General features: G+C 35.9%; 1 protein-coding gene across 4 annotated transcripts in view; it reads left to right on the top strand.

Moving 5' to 3' along the window:
- GOLGA4 (golgin A4) overlaps positions 1-15,350 on the top strand; it is a 76,811-nt gene that overhangs the window by 5,231 nt on the left and 56,230 nt on the right. For 3 of the 4 annotated variants that reach the window (XM_086743010.1, XM_086743009.1, XM_086743011.1), the window contains exons 2-4: positions 2,073-2,168; positions 10,297-10,395; positions 14,373-14,438. In XM_086743010.1, coding sequence (XP_086599136.1) covers positions 2,073-2,168; positions 10,297-10,395; positions 14,373-14,438 — 261 coding nt within the window. The remainder of the gene's footprint in view (positions 1-2,072; positions 2,169-10,296; positions 10,396-14,372; positions 14,439-15,350) is intronic. The other variant, XM_086743012.1, reaches the window with a different exon arrangement.

Below are 15,350 nucleotides of genomic sequence, written 5' to 3'. Positions count from 1 at the left end.
ACGTCCCTGCATCCCATTCCTTACGGCTGCTGCCCCGGCTCCATGGGGGATGAGGATGGCGAGCTTTGCGGTGCTCCTCAAGAAAGCGTTCCCTTGCTCTTGCCATGGCTATACAGCTTGAACAGGATTTCTGTCAGATGAGCATTGAAGTTGGCCCCACTGGGAGCTGGCCTTTCAGCAGAGAACCTCCAGCAGACTTGTCCAGCTTCCACTCTTCCTCTGTCAGCCTCCTCCAAGTAATTTCACCAAGTCCTCAAGGACCTCCTCTTGAATTCATTTCTGGGCCAGCTCTGGCAGCGGAACACAGGAAAATGCTCGCCTTCCTCCTGCCCCAGGACATTCTTACTGCTGCATTGCCAGATGCTGGCACTGTGACACAGGGGTGACACAGTGACATGCGCAGCCTTGCCCACTACCTCTTCACTCAGCATCCTGCACACAAAGGCCTTTGGGGTGCTGGTCGTGAGGCAGTCTCTAGCCTGGGAGGCTGTTTTTGCCCTTGGTGGCCATCCACAGCATCCTCTGTTCTAGCCAACTTCATTTACGTTGGGTTTTTTTGCTCATTGCTGCAGAGCTTAGTGCCACTGAAATAGCTGTAAACTGAGAAGAAGTCTGAGTGCAGCAGTGAAAACTCTAGAATCGTGAAGGGCCCAGTGAAGAGAGAGATCTTCACACACCTTCTAAACAGCAGCAAAGTGATGATGAGCTTTTGGAAACTGTTTTCCTTGTGTGTGGTGAGGGCCAGAAGCTGTTTCTTTAAATCACTGGCTTCAGACTAGGGAGTAGGTCTGAAAGGAGGGTCGACTTTGGTATGAATAGATCATTGTTGTTTTTCAAACCCTATGGATACTTTTAGTGTGAATTTTTTCAGCAGGACATAGGGCTTTCAAAGTGAATGGTTATTTGGTACTGGGTGAAGGTTTTGACTTTTGGGGTGTATTTTCAAGTGGGAACATTGAGTTGACTTGATCAGACCTGTAACTATGACTGATTTTGGAATAATTTTGTGTTTTGTATGATATTGGAGTTAATTCATTAGTATCCAAATTTTACTAAATGTACCCATAGACTTGGGCTATAGAATGAGTGTAGTTCTCTGGAAAACTTTAGGTTTTGGTAATATCTTTTCAGCGGTCTGTCAGCCTGTCAGCCATGATTTAGAACATCCAACTCCATCTTGTGAGACAGGCATTTTGCAAGGCAGAATTTATGTGTGCAACCTCAGTGATGATGCTGCAACAAAGTGTTAAAGAATTTGCAGTATTTTTGTTTTGTTTTGGTTTGGTTTGGGTTTTTTTTGCAACACTTTGTTCTTTCTGGTTATATTGTAGAATCTGTGTAATGAGAGAACTTGCTAATTGGTTTCTTCGTACATAAAAGCTTGTTGATATTTTAATGTTCATTACATTTATACTGTAATTTTATATTTGAATTTTGAAGTATGAGGCTGGCAAGGTATGTTTGGGTTGGGTTGGCGTGGCTTGTTGCAGCCTCACTTAGTGTGAAACTGAAATTTTTTTGAATAGGTGTTCAGTGCCGACAGGGACAAGAAGTTCATTTTGACATGATAAAACGTGTCATTTTCTTCTGTCCTTTTTCTTTGTTTAGATTCAATTTTATAAGTGGGCTTTTTTTTCCCCTCCTTTTGTCAGGTTTTTTTTTTTTTTGTTAATTTCTTGAAAGGAATCGAATGTTATTCCATATGTAAATCATAGAATCCCTGGCAGTTTGCAGAACTTTTAAAACTTAAGAAAATGTACTGTGTTGCTAAAGTATTGGGAGGCTTGAGTTTTAAATATGGTCTAAGGACCATGGTCAGAAATAATCAAAATAACTATTTTTGTTACATGCTCTCATGGCTGATTTGTGACATACTGTACTCCGGAGACTTTGTAATAAGGTAGAACCTGTCTCAGACAGTATGTGGAACTGGTTGTTTTCTTTAAAAGGAAGATTCAAACTAGGCTTTACTGAGATGTTATAGTTAGTAACTGTTGAAGTAAATTGTGATACGAGATAATTAGTTTTAGACTTAATATTATTACTTACTGATATATGTGATCTCTATGTAGGTCTCTTGCAAATCCCCTCCACCAACTGGCAACAGAACGAAGAAATCTTCATTTACAGATCAGAATGATGAGTGCACTTCAGCATCAGATGAAGAGGTCAGTTGAGAACTGTTTTTCTTTATTTTTCGACTTAAAAAAAAAAATCTATATCCTTGATTAACTTTTTTTTTGATTCCTCAATCTCACTGTTTTCTGTGCACTTATAGATGTGAATAGTCTCAGTTTTAGATTAAATAGTGAAGTGTTTAATATTAGTAAAATAGACAACAAACCGAACTGAGTCTAAATTATCAATCATAAAATGTCTTTAAAATTTCACTGTCAGGATGATGAGTAACCATGACTTGCATAATAGAGCAGAGGTGATAATGTACACTCATCTTTTTTTGTATTGAGTCGTATAGCTTTTTTGAATTAGCTTGATTAAAAAAGAAAAAACAAGCAAACAAAAAAAGCCCTGACTTAGTGAGCGTGAAAATAGGCCAGTGGAGTAAAGCAGGGAACTTCTGTGATTCTGTGAACTTTGTGAGAGGAAAGGTTGAGTTCCTAGCCAGGAAATTCAGTTGCTGGGTTTTGCTACAGAAAAGATATGTTTTCTTGCAGTGGGACAATCCACTTCAATTTTTAACACCATATTTTCTTCAGGAGAAGAAAACCTACACCTGAAATTTGTCTTAGATTTCATTATGAATGCTACCAGTAATTACAGCCTGACAGTTTACTTCCTGCAGTGATAATAGAAGTGAAAGGAGGAGTACCTCATGATTTTGTTTTGTATTTTGGAAATACAGTATTGAGTTTTCTAGGAAATGCTGATTTTCTCTACTGTTGTATATATATATTATATGAGTATTTAATGACTTCCTTCTGTTCATGCAGAGAGGTTTTCTGTTGACTGATGCTCCAAAATGTCAGCAAGCAGTGTCACCCAGGATAAATTAAGTGTTTCAGTGAGGGGAGTTTGCAGGGGTTTTTTGGATTTTAGTTTTGTGTGGTGTGGTTTCTTTTTTTTTCTTTCTTTTTTTTTTTTCCCTTCCTCCAGAAAAGCAGCCTGCATTTCTCTTCTTAATGCAGAGTGTAGAAGTGCCATAATGTTGCATGAGAACTACCACTGTGGCCTAGAAAGAATGAGGAATGAGTTGGTGCTGAGAGTTGGTGTCATCAATGACCAGTGCAAACATAAAGATTCCCCTTTAAAAAAAAATAATGATTATATGTATCTATTGTAGAATGTGTGCTAGAGGTTAAAGAACTGATTTGTTCAAGGTTTTCAGCTCTTTTAAGAAGCAAAAGCTTAGTGGAATATGAGATATTGAAGCCATTAGACACACTGATATTTGTCTGTGCGACTGATTCACTGTTTTTTGTTGATCATTAACTTGGTGCTGCCTACACAAAAGGAAGAAATCTTCCTCTCTCTTTTCAGTAGGAAATAAAGGGAAAGATGAAGTAGTAACACTGCTCATCCCTTTATCAACTGTTTTTCTGCTCAAACACTGTAGCTCACATATTGAGTGAAAGGCAGAATACTTTTCCTTAACTTGTATTAATTTTTGAGGATATCTCCTTTTATTCCAGATTTGAAACAGGTTTGTGAGCCTGAAGGCATATCTTCTTTTTCAGTTTTATCAATTGATTTAGTAAAAAAATACTATCTCTCTTCACAATTTGGATAACATAATTTGAAAAACAAATACATTTCCAAATGTTGTTGAGTGCTACTGATATATCACCTGTACGTATCAATACTTTCTATAGTGTTCATCATTTCTATGGAGAACTACATTTTGTCTTGTGTTGCTTCACTAGATACATGCTGCCCCTCAGCATACTCTTTTTTTTTTGGACTGCTTTTCCAAACAAACAGAAGCAAAGAATTCCCCACAGGACATGCCAGGTTATGTTGGAATAACATTATACTCTAAATACAGTGGTTATACTGGAATGATCAGAGAGGCAGAAGGAGAAATAAGATTAAGAACGGAAACAGTATTGAAGTGACCTCACATTTACAGTTATCCTTGGGCTCAGGCATTTGCTGTGAGAATTTTACTTGTGAAACATATCCTGTAGTTAGAACTTCAGAAAGTAGTGAGACTGCTAAGGGAATGAAAATATCTTCCTTTTTTTTTTTTGTAAAGACTGGTTTTCTGTCAAATTGAAAATTTTAAATTTAAATTATCAAGACATCAAATCTCCTTTCTCCAAATATTTATAAGTGTTCCAGAATGATTAAAAGCAAATTGTCTTTGTCTTTGAAACTTGTTAGATTAGATTTTCATAAAATTCAGTTCAGCAGCAGTACTGCTATGTCTAAAAAAAAGTGCAGATATTGCATACTATCTCTGAAAGTATATGGCCTGATTATGTGGGTGCGTTATGTCTTTTGGGGGCATTTTTTGCAGCATTCTCATTTGATCAGGCAGACTTTTTGTCTACAGGTGTCAATGGCAATGGCATTAAAATGAACTAAAGTTGGACGACATTTAATACACTGAAAATGTTCGGGTTTTGAAGGGTATCATATGCTAAAACATTCTTGCAGTACATGCATAATTGCTAACCCTTTTGGTACTGAAAACTAAGCGAAATTAGTGTCTCATAGTTCTTTTTTATGTTATCTGTCCTCCCTCTGGGCTATTATGTTTTAGTATGTCTTTGATAGATCATGGGTTTGGATTTTCAGTGCTGTAGTATCAAAGTTGCAGGTATTACATGTGAAAGCTTTGATTTAAACTCTGAATATTTCTAGAATAAAAACAACTTCAGAGTGAATTACAGTTGTAAGTGACAGCATTGTTGTGATCAAAGAATTATAGTATAGCATACAGGCAAACATTCTTGCTTTATAATCTGCAGTTAGAAGTTTTTTTAATTTTTCAAAATTCCAAAACATTCTCAGTTAAAAAAAAAAAAAAAAAAAAAGCCACCTTGTATACTCCATTTGTGGAGTACTAGGTAAGTTTCTTTTTCATGCCCACTTTCTTCTTCAGCTTCTATTTTTGTGGAGCTGTGAATCTCCAGAGGCAGTGTTACAGAGAAGCATGCAGTTTTTTCATGTATAAGGAAAAAGCAGAAGTTTGTCTAGTGCTGTATTCTGTTCTTACAAGTATCCCATAAAATATGACTACAGTGTGAGGTAAAAGCATATATGAGTACTTCCATAGAACTTCAGATAATTTGCATATCAGATGCTTTCTGAGTTGGTCTTGGTGTCATTTGAAACAGCCCTGGATGATTAAAACATGTTTACTTAGCCCTGCCAGTCTTTTCTAAGGAAGAATAGTGTTTGGTTTTCAAACTGTTACTGCGCTGGCTCTTGAACAGAAGTTGAGGTGAAATACGTGAATCATTCAGTAGAGTTCCTACAAGTTCAAAATTTTCTTTCTGTTCTGTAATATACTTATTTACAAGTCAGACCCACCTGTAGAAGATAACAAAGCTAATTTGGAGCCATAGGTTGAGAGGAGACAGCTGATAGCTTGCTGTGGATGACCTGCCAGTCACGCAGATCCAAGTATCACTCACATACCTCATAAGTGCTATGGAAGTGACAGCAGAGCACAGTGTATATATAGCTCTTCTTAGAGCTAAAGATAAACTAGCCAGGGTACTTTTCAGTCTCACTTTAGTGCTGTAATGACTATGTTTTTAAATTAGTTGAAATGTTTTATCTAGTGTGGGCTATTAATAAAGCAGGACAAGTAGGCCGAAATAATATTCCTACAGTACCTTTGTTAATGCTGCATCTTTCCTGTATTCATATACTTAAAATTAAGTGCTTCTAAATAGACATTGCCATGGAAAGATGGTAGTGGTTGAGATATGTAGATATATATTCTTTTTTTTCCTTTCTGACATGCAAATTTAGAACTAAATTTTGGAGGCTATGTAACCTAGTTTGTATCTTAAGCCTGGATTTTACAACTCCTGATGCATACACCAACATGTTTAGATTACTCATCAGAATGAAAAACAAACCAGAAGAGAGTTATGTTTGATTTCTATACTACCTCTTTCTGAAAATGCAGTTCTGCACTCTTACATTCTAGCGCTTTTTTAATTGCAGTGATGCAATTAAACCTTGAACTTCCAGCTCTTCAGTTTTTCTTATTCCCTGATCACAGTACGGATGAGGCATAAAAAGTTATGTTGCAAATTGCACGGGCCTTCTATAAATAAATATTTGTGTAAATCAGCAAATTACTGAATTATTCACAACTTTTTTTTTTTTCTGGCATTCCTCAACTTGGACAAATAACCAAATCTATTTATTTATTTATTTATTTTACTGTGGGGAATGAGTTACTTGTCAGGAAGAGTTGAAACTCTATAAGCATTTAGCCTGACAGCTGACATTCCCCACCTCCTTGAACTAGATGAACAACTAGTGGCTTGTCTCTCAGACAAGGTTATGGTCTGATCCCTTTCCCTCTTTCTTACTGTGGTTGTATACTACATAGCAAAACTGTCTGTGTTCAACTATAAAACCTTTTAAGCATTAGCATACCTCAAATGCACTTATATCATGGTGCACTTTGCTAACAAAATGTATGAATTTTCAGATATGCTTGATAACAGGTTAATCTGAAATTTGGAACCACCAATTCTTTTTTTCTGAGAAGAAAGAATGAGTGCCTTTGGCAGTCAAACATGTATTATATGTATGTAACATGGATTGATTCAACTACTGCCATCTCCAAAGCAATGAGACTTAGGTCAAACTCTAATCTCTGTTAAATTCTGATTTTTGTTTCACAGCATGTTAAGGAAGCCCTTTGGTCTAGGGATCACGTGTACTTTGGCCTTTGTGCCCCACTCATCAGAATCTTAGCAAAGGAAGATTTGAGCACGGTAGTTCTCCAGAGGAAGAATAGCAAGAATAATATGAACACATTTGGTTCTGAACTTCAGAAAGTCCATAAAGAACAAGTAAGACTGCTTAACTTAGGCCACCCTTGAGGGCTACAAAAACTGTTCAGAATTTTGGAAATGCAAAGGTTATTTAAAAAAAAACAAACAACTTTACTTATTGTTCTTTGTTAACACTAAAGGAAACAGAGCGTCATCTGGTTTCTAGCTTCATCACCTAGTTTACCTTATTTGTAACTCCCTCTCCAAAATAGAAATGTTTCTTGTTTTAGTAAGATTTTACTTGAAACAAAAAAAAAAGAATAGGAGTTAAATATTATGACAAAAAAATCAGCAATATTGTGGCCTTAATTTGGTGTCTGAGATTAAGGTCAGTGTGAGGTAGGGAGTTCATTTATCCTGGAGTATGTTTGAAACAGAATGTTGGAAGATCTTAGTAGAATTTCTATAACAAGCTTCAAGTGTGATTTGGTGGCACTCGGAGGACGAGAAAAGGTTAGATAAAGGATTATTTACATCTTTGCACATTCTGTCTGTTTCCAGTATGCTTCAGCCCAGCTGGATTCTCTGCTTGTCCAGGTTTATTGATCACATTACTGGCGTAGCACTAACGTGGTGCCAGTGATACATCAGATAGTATAGCACCAGATACGTTTAATGTCTCTGGCACTATGAAGATAAATTAGATTGGGTTTTGGGCCAGATCTTGAAGTGCAAAAATCCATTGTGGAAATATTTATATCTGTTTAATTTTGGCAGACTAGTGGGTTGTTCCTTGACTTTTTTCCAGGGATAGGTGAATCATTTTTAGTGACTTTTAATACCCCTTCCCTCACCCCCAGCCCAGCTAACTAGACAGCTAGTTTTAAAGCCATACTGAGTAGTTGATTAAAAAAAAATTAAAAGTGCAGATAAAACCACAATGAAAAGCGTTAGGTAGTGTAATTATATTAGACATCTTTATTTATAATATAGCTGTAAAAATGTAGCAGGTAATGAGCTACTGGATTAACGAAAATACTGTGAGCAAGTACCTAAATATTTTCAATGCTGGACACCCAAGATCCAGGAATGGAGGATGAACTTACTAGTGAGAAAATGCAGCCAGTTCTAAATATGCTAAGGAAATTCCCCTCTTGGACCATGACTGAGTATATTCTGTCTTTGGTAGCTATTTGAAGGCTTGCTGGTAGTACTGCTGCTGCTATGTTTGTCCACTTGTGCATACATAGTATTTGCCATGTCTTTTTCTGGTATATACCTTTTCAAGAGGTATGTGTACAAAATGCATAGCACGGCCAAGGCTATGAACTTCTACAATAATCACCACTTAACAAAGATTTTTGGGAATCATTAACACTTCTTATTTTTGTTTTCCCTAAAAACTCAGATGAGGAAAGCCATTTACGTGGGTTTTACAAACTTGAATAAATATATAGCAGGAGCTTTAACACAGCTTCCTCTTAGGAATTATACTTCTAACAGGCTGAGAGAGGGGGACTGATGACCAGTCTAACCAAACTCAGCAAGTGGTTCCAACCAGAGTGGATGCACTGGGCAAGTGCGTTCAGGTTAAGGGGAAGAAGATTGGGAGCAGGAGAAATGGGACCATCTCTTTTGTTAGCAGTTTGTGTTTGTAATAGGTTTAAAGTGAGAAGTTTCACCTGAGTTTCTTGGACCTAGCTAGTTCTTGGCAAATTAAGTAAAATACTGGAACTCTTGTCCCGTGACAGCTTTGGGAATGCTGTGACAAGGGCAGCTGAATAATAGAAGTCAGAATTAATTGTCACTGAACTTACCAGTCTGAGAAGTAAAAGGTGGGTGTAAGTTTTAAAATTAGTGCTCTGCAGATACCCTGTCTGTAAAGACAGTTCCTAATTACTTTGTAGTGTTTTGTGTATGTTTTTGGTTTTGTTTTTTGTTTTTTGTTTTTTTCTTTTTTAAAACCATGAACCAAAGCTGCTTTCCCTTTGTAGCTCTAGAAGGTCTGATATGACTAGCAGGATTCTCCAGCAACAGATATTTGTTCTAGGGGTGCGTATATGTGTGTGTATATATGTATGTATATAGTACAGTGAATCAAATGGAGGCAATAAAAGCATATTCTTTAAGTTTTTATTTTGCTTTATTTTCTGCAAGATTGGTAATTTAGGTCTCAGTTACTCAGATTTTTAAGTAACTACTTGGGTTTTTTTCAGCATAGAAATACATTACAGAAAAGACATAGGGAGTCAGTACCAACATTCAGAGGCTATCGTATATAGCTATCACTTAACATTAAGGGCTCCATACATTTTCTGAAAGAGTTTTGTGGACACAAATTGCAAGTCATGTAGCATTCCAGATCTTACACATTAAAATATTTTTCCTCGCTTGTTTTGAATTTATGCAATTCATCTACTGGAGCACTGGAGTCAGTGTAACAGTCACCAAAAAAAAAAAAATAATAAAAAAAAAAAACCTCAAACTTACATTGTAATAGATTTGATTCTTAAAAATACTATTTAGTAAGTTGAAATAAAACAAACTATTCTGAAATAGAAAGAAAAACCATATAAGGTTTTGGTTCAGTCAGCAGACAGCACAGTTCTGAAATCTCAGGCCTTGAGAAAGTTGAACCTTGAATTTTTGTGAGTAAAATCGAATGAGGAATATTTTTAAAAAATCTGGTACAGCATCCTGATGGCATTAGATTGCATTACATTACATTTATATATCCAATTTGAATTCAAATTCCAGTCTCTTTCTCTTCATGTTTTAGTCTGTACGAATTTAAATCTCTCTTTGATACTGACTTCATAAAATGGTTAATTCAACTTGTGGTGTTTTTACAAAATAGTCCGCTAGTAGTTTGAAATATTTTCTAAGGATTTCTTTTAAATGTAGTTAGAATTCTAGTGTATAAGAGCATTAGAAGATAGTCAAAAGCATGCAATTTATATTGTTTGTAACAGAAATACTGATAGAATTTTTAGAATAATGATTTTTTCCACACATAGCTGAGAGCAAGAAGGCTCAGTGGTATCTGAAGATCAGTCATCCACAGAAGTTTCAAAAAAAATTACAGTATCAGTGCCTGAAATATTGTCTTAATCTTTGGCTAAACTCCAATCTTTTGTGTGTGTGTGTTTCTTTACTTCTAAGTGATCGAAATTGTGTTTTGGCTGTTTTGAAATGATCTAATTTATATTTTCTGGTTATGTCCTGCCTTTATATATATCTATTGTCTCAAACCCCTGTGTTGTTATATGATGTTTTCAATAGCATGGAAAATTTGAGTAAAATCATACAAGGTTCTTTACATTATTACTTGATTTATTTTAATTTTCCTACTTTTTGCATTGAATGACAGCTGCTAGCCGGGATGATAGCAGAACCTGCTTTTCTCTCTGAGTATACTATCTTTGCTTTGGATCCCACCAAACAACCTAAGCCACAGAGTGATGGTGTGGTGAGTCCTCCCACTCCTCTAAGTGATGCCTTTAGTAGGGGGAGGAGAGTACTAGAAGGCAAACCTAGTGTTGCTTGTGGCTTCTTCTCACTAAGGCATCTATCTTAATTGCCCTGTTGCTAACCCTGCACTAAATTTCACAGAGGTAGTACCCAGTAGCTCCTGGCTGGTGTGCTATATGATGTGAATTTTTATTGTAATGTAAAAAAATTAACACATTTTCTGTTACACAGGTAACCGTACTCTACATAACTTTTAAATAATCGTTGCACAAGTTTATACATTTGTTGCTGAGAATTAATTAATGCCATCAAAAGTCTTCCCCTTCAGTTTTATGTATGCTTGTATGTATGTCAAGATAAATGGATATGATAAACATTGAGATTGTTTTTGTCTAAAAATTACATGCTTTTTGCTGTGTACAGTGAAAGCCTTACAATGTCACTTACTACTAATGATAGCAGGAAATAATTGTCTCACATAGACACTGAAATTCAGCTACTTCTAGTTAGTAACCTGGCAGCTATTGTTGTAAGCATAAGTAGTCTTTTAATAAGCAGATTTTATTTTAAATGTATGTTTCTTTACCTGGTAATACTGTTTTCATAGTATACAGGTCGAGTAGCTCGGAAGAGAACAAGGAGCAGAGAAAGAGGAGGTATAGGGAGGAAAGCAACCTTCTACTTTCTAACACATGTAAATGCACAGCTATATTCTTCTCATTATTGTCACAGGACTGGAATGGCATCTTTCACATTCCTCAGAGGCATGGCATTCCTGAGTCCATAGTGATTTAAAACAGAGTGATCTTTAGAGTCCCAGTTCATCTTTATGCTTCATTATTACTTTGCTTTTCCAGTTTAGCCAGTGCTTTTTTGCTACTTCATGCAGAGGCTGAAAATGGTAAGTCACTGAATGCTACAACAGGATAGAAATTTGATAATGAGATCAGCACACCATGTTGTGTTGGACTTGTCTCTATCAAGCTAAGCAAGATTGGACAGAAACAGTAATTAGAAAGGTGATCTGTGGAAAATCTTCGTTTGTGCTAAAGGGTTATGCTTATTTAGAGCATGCCCTTAGAGCACGGGTTTGTTACTCGCTCAGTCACAGTGTTGTCAAGATTGAGCTTTTTGATGGAAGGACTTACAGAGGAGGACAAGGAGGACATTCAGGCTGTACTGAAACCTGTAGTTTTGAAATAGCTACTACATTATTATTTTTTTTAGCTGTAAGTATTTTGACCATGTTCCAGATCCAGTGATGACTACTTAAAGTTTCACTGCAGATACAATTAAGCTTTTCTACACTTAAAGTGGTAACCAGTTTTGGGCTATTTTTCACTGTGGAATATCCCTCATTGCCTTTCAAAAAATACACTTCTGCGAATGCTCAAATGTTGCCTTTATATTCGCTTTAGTATATACTTCTGCGGCAGGAATCACTGACTTGCATAGTTATATGCAAGGCTGTGTACATAGCAAATAATTTTGATGTAGGAGTTATTGTCAGTGTGTATTAATAATATGTTACCTGTAAAACTGTTTTTGTTCTCTGAACTTTTTGAAAACTCTACAGCTATGCTCCCACAGTAAGAATTGTGAAGTGGAGGGGGCAGGGGGAAACAGTGGTACAAAAGTTTTCAGGGAGGAGGACCAATTATATACCAATATTAAAAAAAAAAGTATAAATTTGGGAAACCTAGGTAAACTAAAGATGCAGGAGAGGGAAAGTTTCATCAGCTCACATGAACGTGCATGAATAAACTCTGCTAAAACAGACCAGTATTGTAACTGTGTGTGTGTAGATGATGTGTGATCCTAGAGAGTGGATGTAACAGAGAAGTGTCTGTAATTGTGGGCTGTTTTTGGCATGGATGAAGTTAGTATAAACTTTTAGTAATTAAACTGCATGGGTTTTGTTGCATGAAGAAACAGTTTAAATATTCTTGGGTGGAGAGGACTGATTTTTTTTTTTTTTTTAAGAAAAATTAAAACAAAATCGGGGAAGATGATATATACTAAACTCTTCTTCCTTTCTCTAGTGACGTGTCACTAGAATACCGTAATGTGCTCCATTTAAAACTGAGCTCGGGTTTATATGTCATAATAACAAAAAGCAACCTTTTTATTAAGAGATTATAATTTGGGTACAGATATAGTTGTTACATTTTATGGATTAGTAAAGGAAGGAATTGAGTTTGTCTCCAGAAAACCTGACATAACTCTGCTGGTTTTAAGACTTTCAAAGTGCCGGCCAGTGCTCTGTGATTCTAGTTTTGCTGAAACATCTCTTAAGGCTTATGAAAGACTAAGGCTTATAAGCTCTCCAGAGCCTGTTGAATCTGTGTTTATATTTAGCTGCTTCCATTCATAATTACCTTTCACTGTGTGGAAACCAGAATATGACCCTTTGCCCTAGAGTGCGGCGACTTAGAATTGGCAAGAGCTAGATACCTGTGGTGGTCCCGTTTTTATATAAAATATTACCAGTGTATCCCTTTTTATTATTTATGCCAATAGAAAATGTAATCCCAAATATAGGTTATACTTTTGTCCATGCAGATTGAATACAAAGATGAAGGCACAATGAAGAGGAAAATTTTAAAACTGATGACATTAGTTTTAGTTTTGAAATGATGTTTTTTAAGGATCTTCAGAGATCCTTAAATGGCAGCTTTCTAAGGATCTTAACAGAAAAGAACAGCATTCTTGGTTTATCTATTCATAAACACCTTAATATATTTAATAACTGTACTTAGTCTTGTGTTTTAAAATAGGTCTTAAATATTATTAACTTATTTGTGTGGATTAGATGTACAAACCCTTCATAGTTTCCTTTAATTCTTTTTATAGAGATCAGAATATATGACTTTTTACAGAAGTTTTTGTAGTTCGTTTGAAATTCTTGGTAAATTGTCTTCTTGTTTTCAGTCCAGTGCTAGCATGGTAGATGCTTTGTAAATTATAAAGCAAAAAATAAACTTTTATTTGGATTACCTTTATTATTAACTTTCCAATTAGAAACTGAAAAAGAACAGGCAGTGGAGTCAAGAATAAAATCTAGGAGTGCTTTAGTTTAAAACCCCATAAGAACTCTTAATCCACTGGGAATAAATCCACTGCAACAGGATAGTGCTCTGAAGGAGAATGCCGGTTCTGTTCAAGCCAGTTGAAGTGCAACTTTGAAATCCAAACAGACTTCTTGTATGGAAAAGCAGGATGGACAGACTAGGAACAGAAATGTCTGAACTCTTAAAAAAAAAAAAAAAAACAAGCAAAAAAACTGCAACAAACAAAGAAAAAAAACCCCAAAACAAAACCAAGAAACACAAACAAAGAAAAACTATTTTTTTCTTCTTGTGTTGATTTTGGGGTATGAGGTGGCTTCTTTTTTTTTTTTTTGCCTTTTTTTTTTTTCTTTTGGAGTACAGAGGAATGTATGTATGAAGTTTTGCTGAGGATGTTTTTTGAGAAAGTCTAATTTTTTTTTCCTGTGCTTGTTTGGAGTGTTAAACAGCTTGTAACCAGCACTTTTTTCCCAGGTAGTTTCCTACTACCTCCTGCCTAAAATATACTTAAACAGAGACTGTGATTCCACTGTTACTTGTTGGCTGTAAACAACACTGGTCATTAATTAGATTTTTCCTGCTATCATTTTGTCTTTTTGGTGTTTCTTTGATTTGTGCATAAATGTTACATAAATAATCATTATGAATAATTTAATTGGAGATGTCAGTGTTTGCAGATGTCTCATACTAATCCATGCACATGTAGCTGCTTTGTAGTTCTATATATTGCAGCAATCTGTTTTGAATTTAACAAACTAGCTTGTTTGCATGAAGGCTTCTTAATAAATATTCAAAAGAAAGTACTAAAAACACAGGCAAGGAAAAAGCACAAATGCTATTTGTAGGAATCGGTGAATTACAGTCCTTGTAGTCTATTCCTTCTAACAGTTGTTTTTTCCTCCTGTAGGACTTAAATAACCAACTGCCTCCCAAATCCACAGAAAAAAATGAAAGTGGACCAGCCTCCCCAAAGGTATGGAGAAGATATGAGGGGTTTGTTTCCTCTTTCCTGCTGTGTTTTCTTTCTGTTATGTTGGCTTAAGTGCCCAGTATACATCTTTGTACTGCAGTGGGGATGACAAGTACTTGCCTGTCGAGATGCACCAGGGTGTTTTGTTTGTGTCTGTTCCTGTTAGCTGGTATTAAGTGTGTCACTGATGCATGGAGCTTTCTTTGTAGTAACAGGTTAGCAGTATCTGACGGCATGCTGCAGGCTGTCTACGTTGAGGTACATCTCATTGCTCATGGACGCAGCCAGCATGGGGATAAGAGTGTTAACCTCACTTGCAAAAGTAGAGGACATATTGCACAGCTAGAAAACTAATTTCTAGCTGAAGGAAAAGAATTTATAGGCTTGAAAAGTTGTCACTGGTGAGGAAGGTGGAGGTCATTCTTTAATATGTCTCAGAAAAAGTTTAGTTTGCTGGAGTGGGATTAGCAGTGGTTCCTGGCATGTGTGTCCCAGCATTTGATTGTGGGTGCAACATCATGCAGTAATACTTTCAAATTACTTCTGTAGCACCAGCAGTATAGGGTATCATAGGACAAAACCTTTTGTTTTAGAACAGCAGTACTTTAGCTGAATAAATCAGTAATTCTGTTTCATGTAAAAATCATATAGCCATTTAAAATAAAATTAAAAAAAAGAAAAGGCCAGTTTAAGATGGCATACTAGAACTATCATGCAAGGACTGTCATACAAGGACTTTACAATAAATTTGTTTTCTTAATCATAGGAAAATATCTTTGTGTCTTTGAGATAAATACAGTCTTCTGTTTAATACATCAAGAAGTGAGTCACACTTTTTTTTTTTAATTTGGGACAGCAGTAAATGCAACTACTTTAGTTACATATTCTTCACTTTTTGAAGGGATTACACAGAAA

This window comes from Chlamydotis macqueenii, chromosome 2 (assembly GCF_036417535.1).
Source record: "Chlamydotis macqueenii isolate bChlMac1 chromosome 2, bChlMac1.mat, whole genome shotgun sequence".
Lineage (NCBI taxonomy): Eukaryota > Metazoa > Chordata > Aves > Otidiformes > Otididae > Chlamydotis > Chlamydotis macqueenii.
The sequence above is the reverse complement of the archived record's forward strand: the minus strand, read 5'-3'. Positions and strand labels throughout refer to the sequence as shown.